The 26,269-nt window shown below is 50.0% G+C and overlaps 1 protein-coding gene across 1 annotated transcript in view; it reads right to left on the bottom strand.

The window, feature by feature from the left end:
• Positions 1-26,269, bottom strand: part of Snx29 (sorting nexin 29) — a 384,257-nt gene that overhangs the window by 260,548 nt on the left and 97,440 nt on the right. Inside the window, exons 12-13 of the mRNA XM_026385539.2 lie at positions 10,360-10,423; positions 8,366-8,494 (exon numbers count right to left, since the gene is read on the bottom strand). Of these exons, the coding sequence (XP_026241324.2) occupies positions 8,366-8,494; positions 10,360-10,423 (193 nt within the window). The remainder of the gene's footprint in view (positions 1-8,365; positions 8,495-10,359; positions 10,424-26,269) is intronic.

Below are 26,269 nucleotides of genomic sequence, written 5' to 3'. Positions count from 1 at the left end.
CAAGTGCCCTCAATGTAGTAAGAAACAGAAAACCCAACTGGAATTGGCTTAGAGAGTAAAGGGGTTTGTGGCCACACACTGGACAGTCCAGAGAGACCTTCAAGGGGGAGCTGATCCAGCAGCCCAGTGACATCTTAAGACCCAGTTTGCTTGCCTCAGTTCCCCATTCCAAGCTGCTGTACAGACACCTCATCCTAAGGCCAGCTCCCCTCATGGTATCAAAATGGCCAAAGCTGTTCCCATCTTTATGCCCCTGCAGCTCATGATCCAGGAGGAGGAGAGCCACCCTGTGATTAACAGACCATCTTCCTCCAAAGTCCCAACACAGCCAGGTACTGTGGTGCACCTGTGATCCCAGCAGCTTGACAGACTGAGGCAGCAGGATCACAAGTTCAAAGCCAGCCTCAGCAACTTAGCAAGACTGTCTCAAAAAATAAAAAGGGCGGGGATGTGGTTCGGTGGCTTAACACCCCGAATTCAATCCGTGATAATCAAAACAAAGAAAGTCCCAACACACTTTGAATCATGTCTGTGTGACCAAAATCAGGTGACACACCTACTTCCTGAGCCAAATACAGTCACCACACCCAGTTGGGTCAAGCCATAGCTACCCGAACAATCACTTTAGAAAGCAGATGGAATTACCTTGACCACATTAGGACATCCAGGCTGAACTTCGGTGCCTAGGAGAGTTCACCCCCTACCACCACCCAAGGGAGAAAAATGAAGCCCTGGCTGATGCCCGTGTGTGGGAGAAAGTGGGGAGGGATTTGGGGGGACAATAGAATGTCAGTACAGCACCTCTTGTTTTAGAGCAGGAACCTACTCTTAATTCCCAACTCTCAGTCCATAAGCCATTTGTTTAGCAAATGTGAATTTTTTTGAAAGCAGCAAAGCAAAAAGTAGGCCTTACTTCTGGACTCTACTGAGCCTGAGGGAAAGTTTTGTTTGACATAACAGGTTGATGCTCTGGTGCATGTTTATTTTTACCAAACAGAACTCCAACAGGGCTTCGTAGAAACGACAAGCTCTCCCTTTTCACAGTGTGAGGCAGGACACCGCCATCCTGAGGACATCTCGAGCAGCCCTGTTATTCCACCTGTGGAGCGCACGTCCGGCAAGCTCCCCACCGCTTCTCCTCCCCGTCCACGGACAACATGGCTTCTCACTGACCACACTCATCCCTGCTGACCCTGGCGAGACCCCAGAATCCTCAGTCGAATCCCAGGCAGCCGCTGCCACAGCTGTCAGCAGGATGAAACCCACACGCTCTTCCTCTCAGGGTGCTTGTTCCAGCTGGGGATGGCCTTAAGGTGGCCAGACCCATACCTCCAAAGGCCCCCCTCTAACCCAGGACTGGCTTGGGGTTCAAGTCCACAATCCCCACATTTGACCTCCTCTCCCGTGATAACACAATCCACGACTCCGGAGGGCCACTCTCCTTTTCCATGTTCTTCTGAGGATTTAAAAAAAAAAAAAAAAAAAAAAAGCAGAGTCTGAACCTTCAGGAAGAAACTAAGATTGAAAGCTTTCATCAAAAGCTAATAATCCTGGGGGTGCTGGAGAGAGGACCCGCAGGTTCCTAAGGCCCAGGTCCACCCTTCTCTTACAGGCTGCATGGTGCAGTTTCGAGCCCCATATGCAGATCCACTGCCCAGGAGCCCACCCAAGACAAAGGGACATGCACTGAACAAGCAGGAAAGAAATCAGACCCAGAGGAGACGAAGGTCAAGTGAATGCCACAGGCCAAAGGCCACTTCAGTCAGCTTTTTAAATGCTGCAACCAAAACACCTGATAAGAACAATTTTGGAGGAGGAAAAGTTTATTTGGGGCACTTGGTTTCAGAGGTCGCAGTCCAGACAGCCAGCTCCATTGCTCTGGGCTTCAGATGAGGCAGAGCATCATGGTGGAAAGGTGTGGTAGAGGAGAGCCCCTCAGAACATGACAATCAGGAGGCAGAGGGAGCTCTGCAGACCAGGGATAAAATATAACCCCAAAAGCATACCCCCAGTGACCCACCTCCTCCAGTCACCACCTAGTCAATACCTATCAGTGAAGTAATGCACTGATTAGGTTAAGGCTCTCAAAACCCAGTCATTTTAGCTCTAAACTTTCCTGCACTGTCTCACACAGGAGCTTCTGGGGGACACCTTAGGGTCTAAACCATAACAGGCCCCAAATGCTTATGATGGGTAAGTGCAAGGAGAGTGCCACAGTCTGGCTGGGCACAAAATCATGAGCCACTCACAGCCTTGTAGATTCAAAGAGCAATTCTTTATTCCTGAACTCTCACAGGCACTCTACACTCTCGTTCTGGGGAAAACCCACACCTCCTCCGGGCTCTGCATCCCAAAATACTCTGAATCCTGCGAGAACTCAACAGGAACTCAAGGAGCAGGCACCTGAGGCAGCAGGATACACCCTATTCCCAACAGGATCCACCTTAAACCTGGAACCGCCCTATTCCCAGCAGGATCCACACCCTAAACCTGGTACTGCCCTAAACCGGGATCCGCCCTGGTCCTTGAGCAGGGTCACCTTTCTCAAACATTCATGCAATGTCACTGCAAATGACCTGGGTCCAAGGCAAGCCCATTTCCACAATGGAGAGTCTTCCCTCTAAGCAACATTGGGTAGGCTGACAAGGAAATTGCCATGCATCATTCCTACTTGGCTATGGCTCTCAGCAGGGGAGGACCCACAAGATCCTGGCCTGGCCTCAGCATCCCCTGCCACTCATGGACAAGACTCCAGCAAAGAAGAAATTAGGTGATGCACACCGAGCTCTTGGGAGAGGCCTGGGGCCACACTGACTGCTTTGAAAGCATTAACTCATGTCATCTTCTCTATGATCCAAGAGGAAGTGTGACACACATGCTTTCCTCTGCCCATTGCCTGAGGGCCCTGGTGAGGCTCTCAGTCACAGCCTTCTGCTCCCTGTCAACCACAACGAACCCAACAAAGCAGGCTTCCTTCATGCTGTATGCAGACACTGCAAGGACACTGGATTCTTCTTGGATCCTGCAAGGCTTGGTGCCACCGGACACCACTTTTGCCACTATGTGCAGAGAGCCCACTGAAGACTGATGCCAGCACAAAGGACACAGAGCCAAGGGAGGGGAGAAACCACTGACACCTCCAGAGGACCTGGAGCCAAGGCCACCTGAAGAACGCAAACAGTACTTGGGTTCCCAGCCACAGCAAAAACATTCCCATGGGCCCAGCCTTGGGGTCTGTGCCACCAAAGCCAGGAGAGGGCTGAGACATTAGGTTGTTGAGTGGCAGCATCAGGAGCAGTCACTGCGCTGTGTGTATCTCCAGTACGGGTCAGACATGGCCTCCCAAGTCAGCTGTCCCCGCCACACATCAGGCAGCCTCGGGAAGGGGTGAGGCAGCACAAGCCTAAGTGTTTAAGGAGAAGAGGACCCAGAGGCTTCAGGAGGGGCTGGGGAAAACGTGACCCACCTCTGATAGTGCTCAGCCACCCAGCAGAAGGGAAAAGCTGACCACAGGACCCTGCTAAGCTGGCCCCACAGGAGAGACAGGAGCAGCAGCCTGGGGCAGAGCTGTTCCAATAACCAGCAAGAACACCGTCTCCACCCCTTGGTAAATCTCCACAAAGGAGAAGTCCCTTCCTGGATCTGGCAGGTTCACAGTTGAAAGGGTGAATCTACAGAGACCCAGAGAACACCCAATCTGCTCCAGGCCAACACCCAAACCAGAACCCCCCCTCAGTCAGGACTCAACATTAAAACTGAGCCAGCCTGTGGTTGGTTCGCAAAGAACAAAAGCAATGCACTTAAAAATACCAGAAGGAAAAACATCCTTGGATCCAGCAGCTCAAACGACATTGTCAGGAACTGTTGATTTTCACTCCCATTTCTCCACCATGTTGGTGCCACTTGGTGCTAGGATCTTCCCACAGGGCATAAAAGTCACCAAAAATTTGAGGGATAGAGTCATTGACTGTCCAGGCCTGGATCAGCCAATCTCCTCCAAAGCATGGCCGGTAGAGGGGAAGGATGGGGTCAACCTCATCAAACCACGTGGACAGAGTGGGGAGGAGGAGGAGGAGTTCACCACAGAGATCCAGGGTAGAATAAGGGTTAATCTTGTGTTAATTTGAAGGGATCCCAGGATACCCAGGTATTTGCTTAAACATTATCTCTCTGAGCCTGTGGGCGTTTCCAGAAGAGATTCGCATTTGCACTGGTGAACTGAGCAGGGCAGATAGCCTGCAGCCATGAGCCTGGCATCATGCACTCCATGGAGGCCCGAGCAGCACGCACGCGCGCGCGCACACACACACACACACACAGGAAGACAAATTCTCTCGAGCTGCATCACTGCTCTCCTGCCCTTGGTGCTCTCAATTCTCAGGCCTTTCCAATTCAGACTGCATCTGTAACAGCACCCTCTGGACATCAGACCTTGTGCTTGTACCACCAGCATCCCCGATCTCCAGCCTGCACACTATAGACCACGGGCACATGCAAGCCATTATCATCCATGCCCACATTGGCCATTACTTACAATAAATCTTTCTAGAGAGATGCAAACTGCTGGTTCTTTCTCTGCAGTGCCTGTAGTCCCCATATGTAGCTACAATCTGATGGTCATGGGGGCAGCCTTCAAGATGGCCCCTGCCTTGTGTGCATTCCCCTCCCACATTACATCAGGGCTGATCTGTGTAACTAGAAAATACAGTGGAAGTGGTGTCAGCTCCAAGATCAGGTTATCAAAACATAATGGCTGACATCTTCAGTATGCTCTCGCTCTTGAGCTATGCCCTATGGGAAATCGGCTACTGTTGTCCACAGCCCTAACGAGAGGCCCATAGGGCCAGGAGCCAAAGCTGCCTGTTCAGTCACGTGAGTAAACATGAGAATGGTCCCTTCAGTCCCAGCCAAGCCTTCAGATGGCAGCAACTTTGGCCAGCAGCCACCTCTTGAGACCCCGACCCCCCAGCCAAGTCATTCCCAGATTCCTCACAAAAAAGATTACAAATATTTGTTGTTTTAAACAAACAAGTTTGGAGATAGTTATCTCTTGCTGTGTCACAAATTAATACAATAAGCAGAAATAGAAAACGTCCCCACCACAATCCAACCACCATGTTTATTTGCTTGCTATGATGCTTGTGTCCCCCCTCAGTTCAGGTGTTAGAGAAAACTTAATTCCTTGTGCAATGTCGGGAGGTGGTTAGGTCAAGAGGGCTTTACCCTCTCCAGTGGATTAATGTCCTCACCACAAGAACGGATTGTTTAAAAGAAGCGAGTTCCACTCTCTTCCCTCTCACATGCTCTCCTCTGTGATGCTTCTGCCACACCATGACTCAGCAGAGGGCCTGGCCAATGCAGCGCCTCCCATCCTGGACTTCCAGCCTCAGAACCATGAGCCCAGTAAATTTCTGTCCATTCTAGATCACCCTGTCTGTGGCAGCCTGTCACAGTAGCATAAGAGTCTGACACTTCCCTCTCAGTGTAAACTTTTATCTTCTTTCTTTGAACATCTGCCTCATAGTTTGAGTTTTCTTAATTCAGCAGGAAGCAAGGCAATCAATTATTTAGAAGAATGTGACTGGCACAGTCCTAACTGCATCTGACTGTAATGCCTCCACATCGGGGCCTAGCAGGTGCTCAGGGCCACAAAAGCACTGAGCTAGTTACATGAACTCGTTCTTGGTCGAACTGTGACAGATGAAAGGAAAGCCATTAATTTTTAGCAAAAGAAATCTGTAATCAAATGCAGAAGTTGCTCAGTGATGTTTCAGCCTCACAATATACACTCAAAGCCAGTAAAACACACAAATACATGCTTGGTATTAGAATGTTTACACAAAATAAACTCCACAGTTCTGAATCTAAAGTAGCCTGCACCGTTCTTTCCATACCATTGCTGTTAAAATATATCTTTTGATTAGGCAACGTCTCTTAGTAACATAATTTTTATATTAAAGAAAAATGATAGTTAACATTTACTAAGCTTGTGGGAAGCATATTTATTGAGATGACAAATGGTCTCTCTCGTTTTATTCATGCAATAACTCAACGAGGCAGAGAATTTTCTTATCCCCATTTTATAACTAAGAAAACCAAAAGAGATTAAGTAACTTCCCAAGGTCACACCACTAGGAAGGAACAGAGCCACAGTCTGACCCTCAATGATCACCTGCTTTGTCACACCTGCCCCTGGGGGCACACGTGGGCCTGAGAGCAGGATGGGGCCAGTGCAAACTCACTGCCAGCCTGGCACTCACTGTCCCACTGGCTACAGCCCTCCCAGCCCAGCACCCACCACCTCAGCAGGTCCTGTCTGCCAGCAAACAGCTGTTCCTCCTGCGGCCAGAAACCAGAAGAAAGCTTTGACAGCCGGCAGAGAGGAACTCTGTCAGCAATTGACCTTCTCCAAACTTACACATCCGGCTGACCACTTTGCTTTGTTCCATTCTCTCCTTCTGTAATAATCACCTGTTGAACAGATGACCTTCTACCTGCAAACCGACAAACTCTCAAATCGCTTAAACCCATTGTTCCCTTGAGGAGACTTCATATTATACAACTGCCTAGTCAAGAAATTGTTTTTCTCTACCCTATTTATGGGATAAAATTTTTCCCAGAATTATCGGATTCCAAAATACCCTTTAGACAACGCTCCCAACAACATACACACCCAACACCTTATGCACCCTGTTCCCTCCTCATCCAGTCTGCCTAGGTGGGTAAGATTGCCCTCTCCATCTCATAGATGGGCAAACACATGCTTGCAGAAGTTAAGTAGTTCACCCGGAAACACAATTTGCAAGTAATGGAACGGGAACTTGAGTGTAAGCCAAGTCTTTACACAAGTCAGTAAATGACAAGGAATATAATCCTTTCTGTCACTGATGATTCAGAACTGGCCTCTCTGAAGACTGCAGCCTTTCCTATAGACACTGATTGCAAGCATGCCACAGGGTTTTAGCATGGCCAGGAGAAATGAAGGACCAGCTAACAAAATGCTACAAGTCACTCTATTTATGATTATCGTTTAACTGGCTCTGATGTTCTCAAGACATCATTTTAGAACCTGAAGAAAGGGGGGAAACTAGAAGAGTAGGGCTTGGATAAGAGGTCAAGGTGACAGACACATGTCAATGATACAAATGCTGCTTACGTCACCTGGCAGCACCAAGATGGAAGAGCTACCATTACAAATGCACCCGACTCTGAGCCCCGACACAGCCGCGAAATATATTTCTCTCCTGATCTAATTTAAAAGCAATTTTTGAGGAACCACCAACAAACTGCTTATCTCACCTAAAATGGGGGTGAAATACTGGAAACTACCCAAATGGTAAATTGACCATATTAAATTAGTCAATTTAATATGGTACATTAACTCATCCAGGTATATAAAAAAGGTTACCAGAAAAACCACTTCTGCAGTAGGAAGCCGAGCAAGGAGGCAGGCTGGGAAACGACAGGCTGGAGGTTGTGGGTGCAGCTCAGAAGACACGTTCAGTACAAAATGATGTTTTATGGGAGCTGGGGTTTTTTTTTTAATTCACTACAGTTTTAATAAGATAAACATCACAGAAAAAAAATGGCTCTTAAGTAAAAATAAGCTCCATCATACCCATAACCAGAGAAACAGAAATGAAAGATCTTCTGCCAGCCTCATTCTTCTCCTGTGATATTATCAGAGACTCAAAACCTGGATCCTACCATGCTCTACACAGCTGGGCAGCAGCGCCACCTCGCAGGCTGCTGTGGAAGAAGCGTGGCTCAACAAACACCTGGAGAGGGCAGCAGAGGCTGCCACCCAGCCTAGAAAGGCACCTTGACCTGCAGGTCTACTTCCGGGAATGCTTCCAATAAACACACTCACACAGGGACACCGTGACGGCACAGGGGTATTGGCTGTGGCACTATTAGTAGTCACAACATTGGAAAATCCTCAATACTCAGCTACTGGCAGACTGGTTAAACTAACTCTGGTGCAATCAGACAATGACACAGTAACCGGACAAGGAAGATGGGAGCCCCTTGACACAACAACACAGATCCTCCCTAAGATGTGAAGTGAGGGGCGAGTGGGAAAGAAACTGGCCAGCTACATGTGCACACGCTGTTGTGTGGGGACACAGAACCTCTCTGGCAATGGCGAGGGCATCCAGAGAGCACCAGCTGGCTGGGACCCGTGAGCAGAGACTCAACGTTTAACCTCCATTATTTTGAACCATGTGCATACACATCAGTTATTGAGTGAACGTAGATAAATTGTCTCCTTTGGTTGCTTTCTTCTTATTATTAAGGCATACATGTGAAAAGTGCACAGTCCTGTAACAGCCCCCACGCTCACCTCCACCCTTGCCCCCCCTACCTTGCCAAAGCCTGGACCTTCATGGTGTGCCGCTCCTCCTGCTCGGTCACCTTCCTTTTCAAGGTGTCCACCTCCTGCCGGAGCGCAGCCGAATGTTCCATCTCGCCATCAAGCAGGTTCCGCAGGGATCTGGGAAGAGGGGCCCAACTGCTCAGATGCCATCAAACAGGTTCATCAAGCCCAGAAAACTGTTCTTGACCCAAGTCCAGACTCATTCACTGTCCACAGGACTCTGCACAAATTCTAAGTCAAGTCTATTTCATAGAAACTTATTTCAGGAGATAGCTAACACTGCCAATCACCTGAGGGCAAGAATTACGGGGCCCCATGTCCCCGCTTTCCCAGGAGCGGACGGCCATCTGACTGTGTGGATCAAGGCAGAGCAAGGACTTGACAAGTCCCAGGGAAGTCCTTTTAAAAACACACCCCCAAAAGGTGCAGGATATTATTCAGACTCATTTTGTCACAGATGCAGCGAGTAAGAGATGTAGCCAAGGAAAGGATGTCAGGAGAGACCAAAAGAATATCTGGGGCATAAAAACAGAATATACACTCGGATGATACGACAGCTGTCCAGCCTCCCTGCCCACCACCCACATCACACAGGGAGCCTGGCCTTCCTCGGCACCTCCAGCTGAGCAAGCATTGTGCTGCGGCAGGGCTGGCACTTGACATTCCCCTCCAAAACATTCTCTCGTGTGTCTATCACTCCCGGTCTCAAAAAGGGAGTAGACCAGTAGCTCGCCTCAAGTTTCCACCCAGAAACAAGCCTCACGTGGTTCTGTAGACCATTTCCTTCACTATGCACAAGTGGCTAGTTCTAGTGACAGTGACCGACTGTGGTGCACCTGCACAATCCAGGACATTGCCACAAAACACCAGCGTGCAGCCAAAAGCACCAGGCCCCAAGCCTAGCCCACTGTTCACTGACTCCCTCAAGACCTGTGCTCCTGGGGAACTGGGGAGACTCCCCTCTCGGGCCTGGAAGCCCTGGCACCAACACACTGATTTTTTTTCCTTCTCTGGGAAGAAAAAAATGACAATGAGTTCGGTTCTTCACAAGGGAAAATAAATCCTGTGGCTCCTTCCCAGCAAACAGCTCCCGCTGGAGCCAGGGCTTTGGGCCCTTTGTGGAAAGTGCATTTTAGCTGGAAAATGGTGCCGTCTGTAAGGACTCTTTTTAAAACACACTCTTTTTTTTTTTTTTTTAAACAGATCACACTCATTTGCTTTCACATTCCATAAAGGATGGGGAAGAAGCTTGTGAAGTGGTACTGGCCTGCTGCCTCCCCAGGTGGGGCCCCTTCCTGGTTAATGGCAGGCAGGCCCCTACCAGCCACACCATAGCCAAGACAGGTTCTGGCAGAGGAGAAGCCCAACAGCAGACAAAAGCCAACAGCAGGTGGCGTCTGGCACTGGTTTCAACAGGGAAGGAAAGAATAAAGATGTTTGCTTCTGGATGTCTTCAAGGAGCTTTTGGCCAACTCCAGAGAATTCAAGTGTCATCTGCTCAGTATCCCTGGGTTGGACAAACCCTCAGACAGTGTTAGTGCCTGGACCCTAACACAGGCCCTTGATCAAAGGCCACTCCAAAGGGCCTTTGGGATAAGGGGTGGTCCAGGGGCTTCTTTCTGAAGTGATAACAATGTTCTAAAATTGACTGTGGTAATGATCGTACGCATCTGTGAAAACACTAAAAACTGCTGGCCTGCACATGCTCAATGGGCAAGCTGTAGGGAGTGTGGATTTTATCTCAATAAAGGCTACTTTTTAAAGAGAATCAAAGGCTGTTATTCCAAAATTCTTGTTCTAAGGTGATGCCATTATTCAAGGTTCTCATTCCTTGCATGCACGTAAGCCACACTGGACACTCAGGTGGCACAGCCAGACAGAAACTAAGACATCACCAGTCGCACTTGCCAGTGAAGCAAAACTGCCTTCATCTGTTAATTCTCTGCCTGAGGAAGATCAGAACAGACTAAGAAGCACGGTACCTGTTTTCTTCTTCCAGCTCATCCTTTCTGTTCATCATAGCCACGATAGCTTGTCGTAGTTCATCTAAGGAAAGAAAGCAAAGTCAAAGTCCATCAGCAGATCTTGCCTGTCAGACCATCACCTCACCTCGCTGGATCATCTGCCCTTAGGACAGCTTGTCTGGAAAGTTCCTTGTTCCTTTCAAAAGTAATTCCTGCACAGTCTTAGAGATCCAGTAGGCTCAGCTGTGTACTTCCATCAGCCACACAAAGTGGAAGGGCAGGGCAGGATAAGAACAAATAAAGAGCTACTTCCTTGGTGAACACATTTGGCTTGCGATTCCTTAATGTTTCCCAAGTCCCCCGATCCTGGACAGCCTCTATTTTGAACAATGATTTATTCCCTATTAAAGCTATTTATCAACCTAGACAGGAGATCGAGTGACCCTGGCTCCATAATGGCACAGAGGTAGTTATTCAGGTTTAGTCAAGGACCGGGCTTTCCCTTAGCTCCCCTCTACGGCTAGTTATGGGCAACACAACTGGGGTCTTCAATACCCAGCCATGTTCGCTCTCAGAAGCTACTTCCCCAACATCCTCCATAGGAAAGCCTGCCTGGGTAGAAACCACACTCCCATCTACATCAAACCCAAGTGTTGCCATTAGGCTGGTCACTTCCAAGTCACTCGGACCTAAGATCAGGAATTTTGATTTTTCCTAGAGAGCTACAGTTGTTTGGTCTATTTCCTTTAATGGACTCTAGGAACTATATCACCCTCCGAAGACTGGCTACTAGAAGCTCATAGCAAAAATTGTGCACCTAGCAGGAGAATGTGTATTTCAAAGCCCACTGAAGCACACAGGCCCAGATGACGAGGCCACAACAGACACTGAGGGATTTAATTCCTAGCACCATACTTCAAGACCATAGTTATGTATGACCCTTGCAAAATTTCTCGATCTTGAAATTGTTTTTAAACAGCAAAAAAAAACACATTTCTGGAAAAGAATAATAAAGATTAGAAAGAAGAGGGGCAAAAGGAAGAGTAGGGTCAATAAGTCCACAGTAGAGTTAAGCAGTCTTGAAAAACAAAGGCCACCCCCAGGAGAAAGGCACAGGATAGGAAATGGGTAAAGCCAGAGCACAGCAAGCTGCCCACCTGAGCCATGCTCTGCGGGAGTTGAGGTGGCCCAGAGTAAACATGTTCATTCATTCACACACTACACATCTATTGAGCCCTACTGGGTTCAAGCACCTTCCCAAGGAAGGACTCTCACAAAAAAGCACATTCACATTTGCCTATGATGATCGAGTCTGGAAGAATTTTCATTCTGAACTCAACTAGGTAGGGTCCTTGATCAGAGCCTTGAACCAGCATCTCAGCTTTTCAGAGGCCTTCTTTCAGGCACGAAGGGGAGCAGTACCTACCCTCTTGCCTCCCTGGGGTGCTGCAAGGACCAGAGGAGAGATTAGATAGGATGGTGCTATCAGGACCATGCCTCTCTCAGCCTATGGCTATAAGCATTAGCCCTTTAGAACTCATCATAATGCTATATGAGTTAATTATACTAAAATGGAAACGCTGATAAATCTGTGGGGAAAAAAAGTAATTTATTCTCATGTTATCATGGGGCAGGGACCCTAGACACAATATATTTTGGAAGACAAGCAGGATAAACACTCTCTGGCTCTTATCTCCAGGAAGCCCAGGACAAGTGGCAGCTTCGTGTTGGGACACCTTAAGGAGTAGCTCCTTACTCCAAAGCCCATCTGAATTCTGAGTTTTCTTATAGTTTCTTTCCCCTTATAGTTCTTGGCTGGCCCAAGTCTCATAAGAGAAAAAAAATAAGACGCTCATAATTGTATAATGAGGCTGGAATAGGTGACATTTCATTATAAACAAAGAAACCCCCCCCCCTTCGCTGGGCATCCCAGTCAGCCACGTGTCTGCTGTGGTGGAACGTCCTGTGCAGACCTGGTCAACATGGATGGACTGCCTGTACTGAGCCTAGGGCAGGCAACAGCACAACAGATGGCACGTGGCAGTGCATGCTCCTCTGCTGCCTGAGCTCAGAGAAGGGGTGTACTGGACTGCACCGCCTTCAGGGCCCTGAAGGAGTTGTTCACCACCACCGTGGTCATGTGCTGACATCTGTCACTCCAGCAGCTCCTGAATACCACCCAACCTTTTCCCTATGCTCAGAGAGGGAGGTCTAGTGGCCTCCCGATAGACCCTCCAGAGCAACCGTGGCTCAACCATCTTGGCCTTATCCACAGAGATTCTCACCCAAGATAATAACCCAGTGCATGTTAGTTCATGCATTTCCTGGCCAGAACCCATCTTCCCTCAGCTCGTCCCGCACTTCCAGTCTCAAGGCCCCGATGAAAAGGTACCTCTTTTGTGAAGGCCTCCCTGACCCCACCACCCTGCAGCACATTGCAAGGTATGCAGTAATTAGTCACCTGTCTGCCGAGGTGTGCACGACTTCAAAGCACACAGCATGTCATGCACCTTGGCATCCACAGCTCCTTCACATTGAGGGCTTTGTCGAGGTGCATGGATCTGAGTTCTGTGAACGAGTGGCCCAAGAGACCATTCCTCCCTAGCCCCTCTACACCTAAAGCTGGTGGCCAAAACAGCAGCTGTCACAGAGTAAATGTTTTCTATGTGCCTAGCAGCACTTGAGCCCCAACCAGCTCCATTTCCACTCTCTGGCTACCTCATTCCAGGTCCCCATAGGAGTCCCAGTGGACTTCTAAATCCTCTCTAAGGCCTAAGGTTGAAAAACTTGCCCTGAGGGAATTCAAGAGTTGGAAAAGACCAAGAGCGGGAGGATCCAGAGGGCAAAAAGAGAATCAGAAGTTCTAGCAGCTTCCGCCCCAATGGTTCGTGGAAAGTTGCCATCAACGGCTCTGGGCCAAGCAGATCCGAGTTCAAACTGCTGCTCAACCACTCACCTCAGGGTAACCAAGGACATGTATCTGCCTTGGAAACTACAAGGTGGGCAACGCCACACTCCTGTGGGATGGCTGAAGCTCCAAACTGGTGGAGAGAGCAGCATATGCAGCAGGGTTCAGGGTTTTTAGAGCACTCTCTGCAGTCGGGCTCGAATTCCGGCTCCAAACCTGGGAAACCTTGAGCAAGTTACTGACCCTCTGTTAAAAATCCAATTTTATAGATACAACTCTGTCTTGAGTCTGAGCATCTAAGGATTCAATAAAGTCATATGCAAATGAGGTGCCTGGAACAATATCCAGCATGTAGTAGCTTTGAAGATGTATTAAGATCACTATGATGAGTGACTTTCTCTCCAAAGGCAGGGCACAGAGGTGGGATCAAAGCAGCAGTGCATACTCACAAGGACAGGTATGCAGTCTATACTGCATACTGTTTCAGGAGTTGTGGGATTCACCCAGGACCTCAACCTTGAGAAATAGAGAATTATTTGAAGTGCTCTCCATACTGTAGCAGCAGACTAGATCATCATGGGCAGCACAGGAACCCATCCCCAGCCACAATTCACTGTGTCACTGGAAGAGACTGAGCAAGCATCTGGGTTCTGGCTCTTTAGGTACCAGATGATGAGTCCTCAACACTGCCACTCAAGACTTGGCAGCTGAAACCTTTAATACTCCATAGGAAAAGTCTTGGAGAAGAGCTGCTCCCCAGGATGACCCAGAAACCCACAATGATCGCTTTTCAAGAACAGCCTCAAGTTGCCCTAAGAGGTCTTGGCCAGTAGCTCACCTTGTAGCCCAATGTCAGCTCAGAGAAACCACCTGTGAGAAACAACTGGACAACCAACGCTGACCCCACCCACTCCATCACCCTCCCATGATCTTCCCCTGCCCAGAGACTGATTCCAGCCTCTTGGAGGGGGCACTCTATTCCTATCAACATAAGCATGACAGATAACACGCACAGGCAAAGCCATGCTCTAATGGTGGAACCTTTTAAAAGATCCATCACTGTGCTGTCCAAGTGCCCCCCCTGCCGGCCTCAAGCTGCCACAGCAGAACACTGAGCCAAGGGTGGATGGGAATGTGGAGTGAAGCAGGCACCCTCAACAGGCTTTAACTTAAACATGAATTCCTTTTCGCTGTCACATGGGGAGGGGGGCGGTTGTGACTTTCCTGGGGCAGTAGAGCCAGTAGGCAGCGTCAGGATGGTTTCTGAGCATCACAAACGTGACACTCCTTTAAGTGCGAGTGACCCCGGGAGCAGAGGTACTCCAAGATGTCATGTTCTCTCCTCCCCAGCACCGCGTTGCCCCTTACTTGCTTAATCTTTATCACCTGCCGCGGCACCCATTTCCAGCAAGAACAGAGCAGCTTCCCCCCATGGCCTCTGGAGTGTGGCCGAATCGGGCTCACCCTCTCCCAAAGCTAGACGGCCAGGGGCCACCCACCTCAAATCCAGCTCCCTGCCTGGCTGCAGTGGATGGAGCCATCATTCATCATTGATTTCCCAGAAATCAATCTGGGAAAAAAGGCAGCATTTCAAATCACGCTGGAAAGGATGGACTTGTCCCCAGACGCTGGCAGGACAAAGGACCATTGTGAAAGCAAAAATCAGGACTTAGATCTTTGCTTCTGCTATGTGCTAAAATAAATTATAGAGACATGATATTTAAATGTGAAATGAAGCAGTCGAAACCCTATAAATGTGAACATTCACATTCTTAACAGGAACCAAAGAACAAGGTCACTGAGGCAATGACAGTTTTGCTATAAGTTTTTTTTTGTTTGTTTGTTTGTTTGTTTTCTTTGGTAGATGAACAGAATGCCTTCATTTTAGGTACTTTTATATGGCACTAAGGATCAAACCCACACAAGCCTCACACAAGCTAGGCAGGCACTCTGGCACTGAGCTATCGCCCCAGCACTAGTTTTTTTAATGTCTGCACATCAAGGGCCAATCTAACAAAAGCTAATTGGCCAGGGTTTGTGGGTTTCATCTCTCAGGGCAGTAAACTAGCAGCACAGAAACAATGTAGGTTTTTGAGTCAGATCTACATTCAGACCCCAGGTCCCCACGCCTCAGTGCTGGGCCCTAACAAAGGGAAGGTGGGAGCAGACGCATCTGGCCGAGGGGCACATGGTACCAATCAACTCCTCATCTGCTAAAAGCCAATTTGACAAAAGACCAATGTAATGAACATCCTCCTTAAAGGAGACTTGAACTGGGCCAACAACAGCTTGCTGTGGTCCTTTTGCACCAGGTGCAAAGGTCTACACGTGAACAAAGGCAGACACAGGGCACAAGCCCACAGAGGTACCAGAAAAGGCCCAGAAAAAAATGGAGACTTTGGCAAAGAGGCAGGTATTTAAAATATCACTGTGAGACACACGACCGCATCCCTCACACAGGCAAAGACACTGAGAAACCACAACTTTGCAAAGAATCTGTATCACTTCCTTGCTATATAAGAGCACCCACGATGGCTGCCCAAAGATGAGCGGGAGAGCAGGAGAGAGGGGCTGGCCTGCAAAGACTGGCCACAGGAAGTACAGATGTCCTGCAAGAACAGCCATTCTGCTCCTGCTGGACTCCCTACACCAGGTTCCTGCTAGTCCTCAAGGACCTCTCTGTTCTTGTGTTCTGAACCTGAGCAGGTGCCATGTCCTCTTAGCTAAACAACCCCATACAGTAACTGAACCCTTCCTTCCCTAAACCCGCCTGCATCACGGGTTTAGGGAAGGAAAACATCCTCTGGTGGACTAGAATTGTGCACATGTAGTCCTGTCCCCGAAGTCCCACCCCCATCTTGCCAGTCCCTGCAGGCCAGAGACCCAGTGCCCGGTACAGCATCTGCCACAATGCATACTCAAGACCTGTGGGTCAGGTAAGTAAGTGAATTAATAAAGGAATAAATGTCCTTCTCCCGCTGCTAAAACCTGCCCCTCAGCTCCAGGAACTGAGCACGGAATGGGCTGGGCAGAAATGTCAATTGCATTTAATAATAAGTTCAAGGCCTCATTAGAGAACACTAACCACTGGGTTCACAGCTGTAATTTCCTGCCCCACTGACAGGGATTCAGGCCCAAATTGAGCTTTTTCCATTATGTGTCTCTGGAATGTGATTCACATGGTGGGGAAAGGAGAGGGTGACAAATTCCAACATGTCATTACCATGACCTGAAGCTGGATAAGCCTGCAAAACCAAGCCCCTCCTTCCTCACATTGCCCCAAGGCACCCTATCCACACAGCCAGACAAGGCCGGCCCACCCATAGCAGGTGCCAAGACCAAGCTGCCACAGGAGGGTGAGAGGGGCCCCAGCTTCAGTCTTGGGGATACTGTCCTGAGGCTAACGAATTTGAAACTCCCTTTTCAAAATTAAAAAGGGAGAAGGTGACCACCACGACTAGGCGCGGTGCACCTGGCCCTAGAGACGCATGCACGCGCACTCCCCCATACATGGACCCGTTCGATAATTCCCTGGCTGTGTAGAGCATTTCCTCCCAAGACCTCAACAAGCCTAACACTCCCCGGGGGCCCATCCTCAGTTATATTTAAAGAGAACTCACGAGGGCACATGCACAGAAATAAAAAAATGTGCTTCTATGGGTGTAGACTTAACCTACATCATCGCTTTTCAAACTTAACATCCTGCCTTTTATATCTGTCTGCCTACCCACTCCCTTTCCTTTTATCTCCAAGAGAAAGGATAAACTACATTGAGCTTCAAAATATAACTTTTAAAATCAATCTCGGGCCTATTTTAGCTTTTCGTTCTGATTCCTCCTCCTTCCTGCTACCCACCCAGGACTTCTATTTTTCCATTTCTTATAATGAAACAGGAAAGGAGAAAAAAAAATGCCCCCAAGCCCCTTCCCAGAGGTCAAAGCCAGCAGCTCCCATTCACAGGCAGCTTTCTGTAGGCCCAGGAATACACACACACTCGAGAAGTATCACTACACCCACACCTACAATGTGAAGCAGGAAACGGGCCCAGAGAAGCGACTTGCCCCAGGTCACCCGGCCAGCAAGTACCAGGTTCAGGACCCCCCTCTCACCTCCAGGCTCTTAGCAGGCCCGGCCCAGACCTGTACTAGTCTGCATCGTTGCTCACCCCCCCGGCTTGGACATGCCCCTTCAAGAAGCAAACCAACAACCCAAGTTCCAGGAGCTCTCCCCACCTCCCCATCTTCCTTTGAAAAGCCTACAATCCAATAAAAGTTTTAAAACTTTCATCTCTTCTTGATTATCTGGAAAGAGAAAGGGAAGTTTTGAGAAACCTATGGGAACAGAAGGGAAAATACATGAAAATCACAAGGTATGGGAGAAAATCACTTTCTAATTTCTTCATCCTTACTAACCTCTTTGTAATATTAATTCTCTCAGTCTTGCTAGCGCCCCCCCCACACACAGAGATTTTGTATAAAGTAACTTTTAGTACAAACCCTTATGGCAGGCACCTTGAAAGTAAACATGGACCAGGTGTGGTGGTGCATGCCAGAAGACCGAGATAGGAGATTCACAAGTTTAAGGCCAGCCTCAGCAACTTAGTGAGGTCCTGTCTCAATAAAAAATAAAAAGGGCTGGGGGTGTGGCTACGTGGTAGAGGGCCTCTGGGTTCAATCCCCAGTACAAAAAGGGTGGGGGGGTGAATGTTGATTGGGCCACACAGCAACAACATCAAAGGCATGAAGTCCACAGAGGGATGTGGGAGCAGAGAGAAGGCAGAGGAGGCACCTAGCTAGGGCAGCAGCCCCTGCTTGAGGTCCACTGTCGCCTGGGATACAGCCCAAGCTTCCCCAGTTCTAATGTGTCACGAAGGCAGAACCCATGCTTCATGCAAACCCTAAATTGAAATGCTCTTAACTAAGGCTGTTACCAGACAGGCCCAACAGGACATACTGCGGACCACCACTCTGAAACCTGCCCCAAAGCTCGAGCTCCTGATCATTCCTATGCTTGACATTAAGGCAGGTAGCACATAAGGAAGGTAGACCCAGCCTTTAAAAAAAAAAAAAAAAAAAAAGAGTAGGCTTCTGCCCTATAATAGTAAGTTGAAAGTGTAGCACTGGGAGAGGCTAAGTACAGCTGGAGTGCAGGTAGAGATGGCCCAGGGACTGCCCACCTCAGGGTATCTCCCCAGGAGCTTCAAGGACAAAACAACGCCACACAGGGTCTCAGCACTCCCACTCTGCCCCATTCAGAAAGGGCTGGGAAAAGCGGCATCCAGGCAATTGCTAAGAGAGTAATGGGCTGGGAGGACTTAATATTTTGTACCTTTCCACATGTGCTCAGTACAAGGCATTGAGAGGAAGGCTGTTATCTAAAGTTTTAAAAAAAGACAGCAGTTTAGCTCTACAGAGGCTTCCAGCAAAGACTGAAACCAAGGTTTTAAGGGTGTTTCAAGCAATAGAGTAAAAGACCTACTTGGCCAAAAAGAAAATGGTTCTCTCCAAATTAGATTTTTTAAAAATAATGCATTGAGGTGAAATTCACACGAAACCAACCATTTTAAAGTGAAATTCAAAAGACAAAGTGAAATTCAGCAGCCTTTAGTATGCTCATGATGTTGCATAACCTTGACTTCTAGATCCAAATCCTTCCCACTCTAAAACCAAAGCCCGACTCCTCGAGCAGTTCTCGCCACCCGCCTCCTCACGACCACCACCTGCTCTCTGCCTCTGCAGGCTCACCTGTCCCAACATTCCACACCAACAGGTCATGCGACACGCGCCTTCTGTGCCTGACTTCCCTCACTTCACGTGCTTTCACAGGTCATCTGTGTTGAAGCATCTACTGGTGCTGCCTTCCTTTTTATGGCTACATAATATCCGTCCTATGCAGACACCATCTGTGCATCTGTCCACCCACCAATGGACACCTGGGCCACCACAGGCACTGCAGTCAACACTCCTGTGCACACACTTGAGTCTCTATTTTCAATTCACTTATCCATACCGAGGGGTCGCTTTGCTGGGTCGCGTGGTAAGTCTATTTGATTTTTTGAGGCTCTGTCAAACTATTTCCCACAGCGAGGAGACACTACTCTCACCTACGAAATGTCCCAAAATGCATACAGTGGACATCCATGTCCCAAGAGTCAGCATAGCCAATTCTGACTTCACCACCTTCACCTCAATTGTTGTTTAAGAAGTTGTGACAGGTCTAGCTGACAAGCCACTGATGGAGAGTGGCACGGGGTGGAGAGGGAAGGAGAAGACAGCTGCTCCCCAGGGGAACGAGGCTGCAGGGGACATGCCGATCACAAGAGCAGGCTCCTCCGCCACCTCAGTGCGGGGTGCAGAGAGATGCACAGCTGGCACAAGAGCAGCTGACTAGGGCGACAGAGGACGGTGCCAGTCAGGTGGCATCAGGTAAACGTCCAGCGCTGCAGAACCATATCCGCAGGCCCCACGACAAGATGGTCCTACAAATCCCTGGTAGCTACATCTTACAACAGATTCACCCACTGCCCTGTAGTGTGATCCCCACACATACACACAATCAAGTTAGACACATGGGGCAGGCCTGTGCTGTCTTCACAGCAATGGACACTAGCCTCAACTTCTGTAGACAGAGCATGTGCTCCCCCACTGGGTTCTACTGGCCTGGCTCCTGCGCCACATGGATCTGTAACTGTTGGGTAAGCCAAGGCAGCCACCTCCTCCCCTGGCACCTGAAGCAGGAGGGAAGCCAGGCTGGCAGCACAGCGCCCCGCCCGCTCATTCAGAAACCCCTTGCAGGTCTCTGGCACCGTGCCGTTTCACAAGTTTGGAGAAATAAATTGAAAGCAGATCCTCCCTAAGAAACGACCTCACTGGGGCTACCCATCTTGTCAGCACCCCTGACACTCAGGTGCCACCTTCATCAAGGGAGAAGGGCACTCCGCTCACCGCATCTGCCTGGTGCATCTCTTCCATGGAGCTCCAGCTCTGCTGAGGCAGGTGGATCCCAGGTGTGAGCAGAGAAAGGCCATAAGGAAGCAGCCAGCCTTCCCAGCCTCACTCCTGGGAGGAGGAGAGCCCTCTCCCCTAAGAACTCCCTCTCCAGAGTCTTGGCTCAGATGAGCCGTAGGGTGGAGGACACAGGGTGGTAGGAGCTGGCCTCAGCCATATGAGGACAGAGCAGATGACAAAACACACTGACAGGGTGGTGGCTTTTCAAGCTAGTGGGCTGCATCTCGGAACCCCGCAGGGAATGTCCCCAGATGCTCTGACTGTACTGTGGGCCAGTTCACTCACATCTCCAGGGTGGGACCAGACAGCGGTGTTTTTGTCTAAAGCTCTGCGGAGGAGTCAGATGTGCAGCCCAGGTTGGGAAGCACTGGTGCAAGGGAGCCCGAGCTGCAACACACTCAGCAGCAGTAGCTGCGGCTACCGCTCAACGGCGCCTCCTGCAGGCCAGCTCCTGCCCAAAACCTTCACCAGCATCCCCTCAACCAGTCCTCCCAACCATGCCCAGGGACACAGGCTTCTACCACTTCTTGCAGATGAGCTAACGAGGCTCAAAGATTAAATAATTGATGGTCAGGGTCACATGTCTAGAAGATAGGACATGAGCAGAAATCTGGGTCTGAGTCCTTCACACTTTGTGATGGACAGCCAGATGGGGGAGGCCTCTGTCCTTGGTCCTGGTCAATCACAACGCTTTCTCTGGGAAAAATCTGATGTTGACATATGTTTGTGTGATTGGAACACATGCCCTGTTATGGTTGGATTCTAAATGTCCCCTGACGCCTCATGTGTTGAGGACCAGTCCCCAGCTAAAGTGCTGTTGGAAAGTGATGCAAGTTTGAGGAGGCCCAGTGCAAAGGCGGCAGGTCACTGGGGTTGTGCCCTTGAAGGGGACACTGGGATGCCGGTTCCCTTCTCCCTCTCTTCACTTCCTGGCTGCCATGAGGTGCATCGTCTCCACCACACTTTCCACCAGGATGTGCCACCTCAAAGGCCCAAAGGCAACAGGGCCATGCGACCATGGATTCAAACTCAGAAACCATGAGCCACAACAACTGTTTCTTCCTTTGAAGCCATCTCTCAGGCATTTTGTCAGACATTCACACAGCCCCATTAACTTCCAGCCTGGACTCGGATATGCCTGGTCTCATGAGCAATGGAGCATCCACCTTGGACAGGCAGCCAAGGGCCACAGAGCGCCTAGCACAGGCAGAGGGTCTCATGCAACTAGTGAGCATGCCTCCAAGGAAAAGAGACACATGGGTGGGGGCTTGGCTTCCAGCTGCCTCTCACGCAGGGCAACTGCCATCCACAGCGACCTTCAAGGGTGAGTCTGGACCAATACTGTGGAACCAGCAAGTTCCTTACCTCATGGAATGGAAGGTGTTGCTGTCCGTTTACAGATGGAAACACCAAAGGAGTCAGGTGACTTTCCCACTAACTGCTTGCAGGCCATATGCCACACTGGGAGAACCCAAGAAGAAATCACCTCTAAACCCTCCAAACTACCCGGTAAAGCAGGATAAACCCATTTTATAAGGAAATTGGGACACAGGAAGTGATTTGCCCAAGGTTGCAAAGGAATCCTGACACAGAATCAAGACTGGAACACAGGGCACTCGACACTGGAACCCACCACCATACCCACATGGAAGGGCGTCCAACACCACAGTGCGACCTCAAAGAAGGGGCCAAGGCTCCCCAGAGGCTCAGTACAGACCAACATTCAAGTTTCCAATGGAGAAACAAAGCCTTGACAGGTGCGGGACAGAGTCACCTTGGCCACAGGACGTTTTCACCAGCTTCTCAGCATTGCTCCTCAGGTGGATCCCCTAGGAGGGGGCCTGAACACCACTGCACCCTGGGTGCTAGAGCCAGGGGAGCAGTATCACTGCCCTAGTTTACCTGGCTTCTGTCACCTACAGTCAAATCCATCCTATCTCACACGCCACGACTTGGAAGCCACACTAAGCTGGCACTGGAGTTGACGGGGCCATCAAGGTGGGAGACAGGGAGGATGAGAACAGCCTCCCCAGCAAAGATGCGCAATGTCAGGAAATGCAACATACAGGGACTCGGGGGACAGCCACCAACTGGCAAGGTGCTTTGGGCATTCTGTACCCACTTTTGCACCTCAGATGCTCAGCTGTAACATGAGGAGGTTGGAGCGCTAACCCTCTGGAAGCCTCCTAGCTGACACTGCACCACCCCGGGAAGAGCAGGTGGGCTTTTCTCATCTCGGCTCCCGCAGGCAGATGTGGCTCTTCAGGCCTCCCTGCCTCTACTCCCGTCTGCTGCTGGACACGGCCCAACCCATCTAAAGCTGCAGGCCAGCCGCAGCCCAAGGGCTGCAACACCAGCATCTGGTCTGATTGGCCTCACACATGGCGGGAGGGGGTAACTGATGGCGAGGAAGACTAACTGCATGTGAAATACTCATAAATAATTAGGACACAGAGCTGTGCAGCTTCCTCTAGCCTCAGGCTATGGCATCGCAGGTCCTGGCAATTCTCAAGCAGACTCACATGTCATCTGCAATTAATTTGAAGTGCATAGGTACCGAAGGGGCACAGGTAGGTGTCACCCGACTACCTGCTCCACACCTCGACTCTGGCACACAAGCACCACAGCCAAAGGTGCCAGTCCCCACTGTGCTGTGGCACTTCCCAGGCAGCCACAAGAGTGCCACCTGCCTTCTCTCAGGCCCAGTTTCCTGCCTTGACATGGGGATTAAGGCACCTACTGTGTGCATCCAAAGTTAGAGGCAACTTGATGGAAAAAAGAAGTACTCTATAAAAGGAAGGATGCTATAGTGATGTCACCCCTTGATCCTCTTCCTCAGTCCTGGACAGAAGGGAAGCACAGGATGCCCCTAGTCTTAAGGTCAAGGCAAGTGGGGCCCACAGTCATGGAGTGACAGTTGACCAGAGCAGGGCTGCCAATGGAAGCCACCTGGATCCCACCCTGAGCCCAGGCCACTACATGGCCCAGGAGCAGCATATTTCCCATCTCTACCACCAAATACCACCCACAACATCACCCCAGTGCCCTGGTGACAGGAGCAAAGGCCATCTCCAACACCATGTGACATCAGAGGGATGCCCTTCATCTGGAGGGGGGGAGATGGGAGCTTCGTGCAGCTGCCCCTCCCCACCCCAGCAGACACCAGTTCTTAGGCTCAGCAGATCCTGGGGTGCGGCCAAGCTGCAGCAGGGACTGACTGGAGGCTGAACACTCCGGAGTTTACACCCTCTCTCTCCTACTTCCCCCTTCTCTTGGTCCATTCAGGCTGCTGTAACAAGACTGTAAACTGGACGGCTCAGAAACGGCAATTTCTTATAGTCAGTCACAGGGGCTGCAAGTCCAAGATCAAGGTGCTGGCCCCTCTGGGGTCTGCTCAGGGCCCTTATCCTCATCAACAGTGCCTTATGGCTGTGCCCTCAGCTGGCCAAAGGGGCTGGCTACCCTCTGGGGTCCCATAGAATACCATTCATGATGGCAGAGTCCTCATGACACACCCACCCCTCTAGTGCCCCCCCCCACTTTACACTATCACAATGGGAATTAGGGTCCAACATGTAGATTTGTGTGATACACAAATATTCAAAGCATGGAAGACCAGCTCTCACAGGCTCCCCTCCAGAAGCCTGACTCCATCAGATGAAGACAACACCTCTCCCCAGGGGCAGCTGGGGACTCTGGTCTTCACCTTTGCAGCCTCTCCTGCTCACAATCAAGCCGACTGCTCCTCAGTATCCTGCCTGTCCATCCTGGTACACTGCCTGGCAGCAGGACCTTAAGGAGCATACATGGATAGGACCAAATCAGTACGTGATCACAACTTCAGCAGCCACAAAGAGGGGACACTGGAGATGCCTGGAGGCTGCCTTGTCCTTCACAACCAACAATTGTTCACCAAGAACCTTCTGTCTTCACCCTTGTTCTGATCAAGAGGCTTCAAGGCAGTAGGGGGTAGGGGAGAGACTGCGGAGTCAGCCCTGCACACCCAGCACAGACGTTCAGAGATGCAGACAGCAGGGGCTTGTCACCAAATCTTAGTTCCCACCACTCCTGGGGTCCAGCTTCACTCCAGCAGCCTCGCGAGGACCTCACTCAGGCTGTCCTGAACTGTCTGGAACTACTCCGCAGCACCCCAGCCAGCGACGCCTGCACAGTTCAATCTCAGGGACCTCCAGTTATGGTTTGGACACGTGGTCTCTAAAAAGCTCATGTGCTTGAATGTTCAGAGGTGAATGATTATGAAAGCTGTGATTTGATCAATGGATTAATCTGCTAATATGGATTAACTAGGTGGTAACTATAAGCAGGAGAATGTGGCTGAAGGAGGTGGGTCACTGGGGTTTTATATTCTGTCCTGGGTGTGTGGAGCTGGCTCTCTGCTTCCTGGGGCCATGTTCTGAGCTTCTTTCCTCCTCATGCCCTTCTGCCACGTGTGCTGCTTCATCTCGGGCACAAAGCTAATGGAGTCAGACACCTATTGGCTGAGACCTCTGAAATCATGAGCCAAAATAACCTTTTCCTCCTATAAAGTTGTTCAAATCTTTTGGTCGCAGCTACAGAAAAAGCCAGCCAAAACACCTCTGCATCACAATGAGGTGAACTCCACAGCCCGTGGTGGCCAGAGCCCAGGTCCCACCTGCTCTCCTTCCCTGCTTTCTACCTTTGAGGCTGCAAAGCTCACACTGGCCTTCCCAGTCCTCCTTGCAGCTAGAAGCAGCTGGGGACCTAAAGTTCTGCCTTAGAGGTGAACTTGTGAGAAGACTCTTATTTCTTAATGTAAGAAATAACAGATGCCATCCCTTCTCCCTTGCTTTCTGCTTGAAAATGGGCAGCACCTGGCAGAGCAGCAAACGGGGCAGCAAGCATTAAGTTGGATGCCCACAAAGAAGGTAGGGTGAAGGGAGCCTGCAGACTGCTGGGCGCTGGACCATGGGGCCCACCAGCAACCACTTGCCTGATACTTCCTGCTAAGAAAAATCAACACCTGCTTAAGTCATTCTTAGGAATGCTTTCAACTGAAGGTAGTGGCACTCCACCTAACTGGCCACCTTGACATAGCACATCCCTTACAATGACGTGACCCTCTCTGAAGCCCTCTTGGGGATCACACCCACAGAGCACGAATCCCAGCCACACTACCCAGAACCAAGAAACTTGTTACTCCAACCCTGGAGTCCTCATCTATTAAAATGGGACCTCCTATGTCATGGGTTGGCCTCGAGGACTCCATGAGACAGACCACTTGATAGAGCAGGACAGTCTCACACATAGTAGGTCCTCAATAGTCTCTGTATTTCCCTGAGAGGCAGCACAGCACAGCCAAAAGAACTCCAGGTTGGTAGTGAAGGAAGCTGAGGTTTGAAACTCCTAGCTATTTATTGCTGGCTATTTGACCTTCACCTTGGGCAAGTGATTTAACCTCTCTGAATCTATTTACTTGTTTATAAAATGAAGACATCAACATTGACCTCAAAGGCTGCTACTATGAGGGTTAGTGAGCAGAAAGAACCTGGCACCTAGGGGTAAGAGGACCATTCCCTTCCTCATTCCCACAAACCTCCCACCGTGGGGCAGAATCACCCCAAACCAAGTCCTCCAGAGGAAGTGTGGCTCACAGCCACCTCCCCTCTGTGCAGCCAGGACCCCATGAAGGACACAGCACTGCTCTCCAGGAAAGCCTTCCTGTTTGCAACCTAACGTGGGCTCCCCTTCCCCACCAGGAGGTGAGGGATGTAGGCGCTGCCAGAGAGGAGGCTGAGCATGGCCCCCCACAGCAGATGCAGCCACACATACCTCCCAATTGCACCCAATACAAGATGCACCCCAAGAGGACGATTCTTTCATGCTCAATCTCTGTTCCCAAGACCTGGAAAGAAAGGTCCTCTGCTCCCACTCAGTGCCTGTGACCTCATCCCCAGAGGGAAAGCAAAGAATGGCTCCTTTCCACCCAGTTCTCCACTGTGGAGGAAGCCAGGCAGCTACACGACACCCTGAG

The sequence above is a fragment of the Urocitellus parryii genome, chromosome 9 (assembly GCF_045843805.1).
Source record: "Urocitellus parryii isolate mUroPar1 chromosome 9, mUroPar1.hap1, whole genome shotgun sequence".
Lineage (NCBI taxonomy): Eukaryota > Metazoa > Chordata > Mammalia > Rodentia > Sciuridae > Urocitellus > Urocitellus parryii.
Note: the sequence above shows the minus strand (reverse complement) of the source record. Positions and strands in the feature narration are given on the sequence as shown.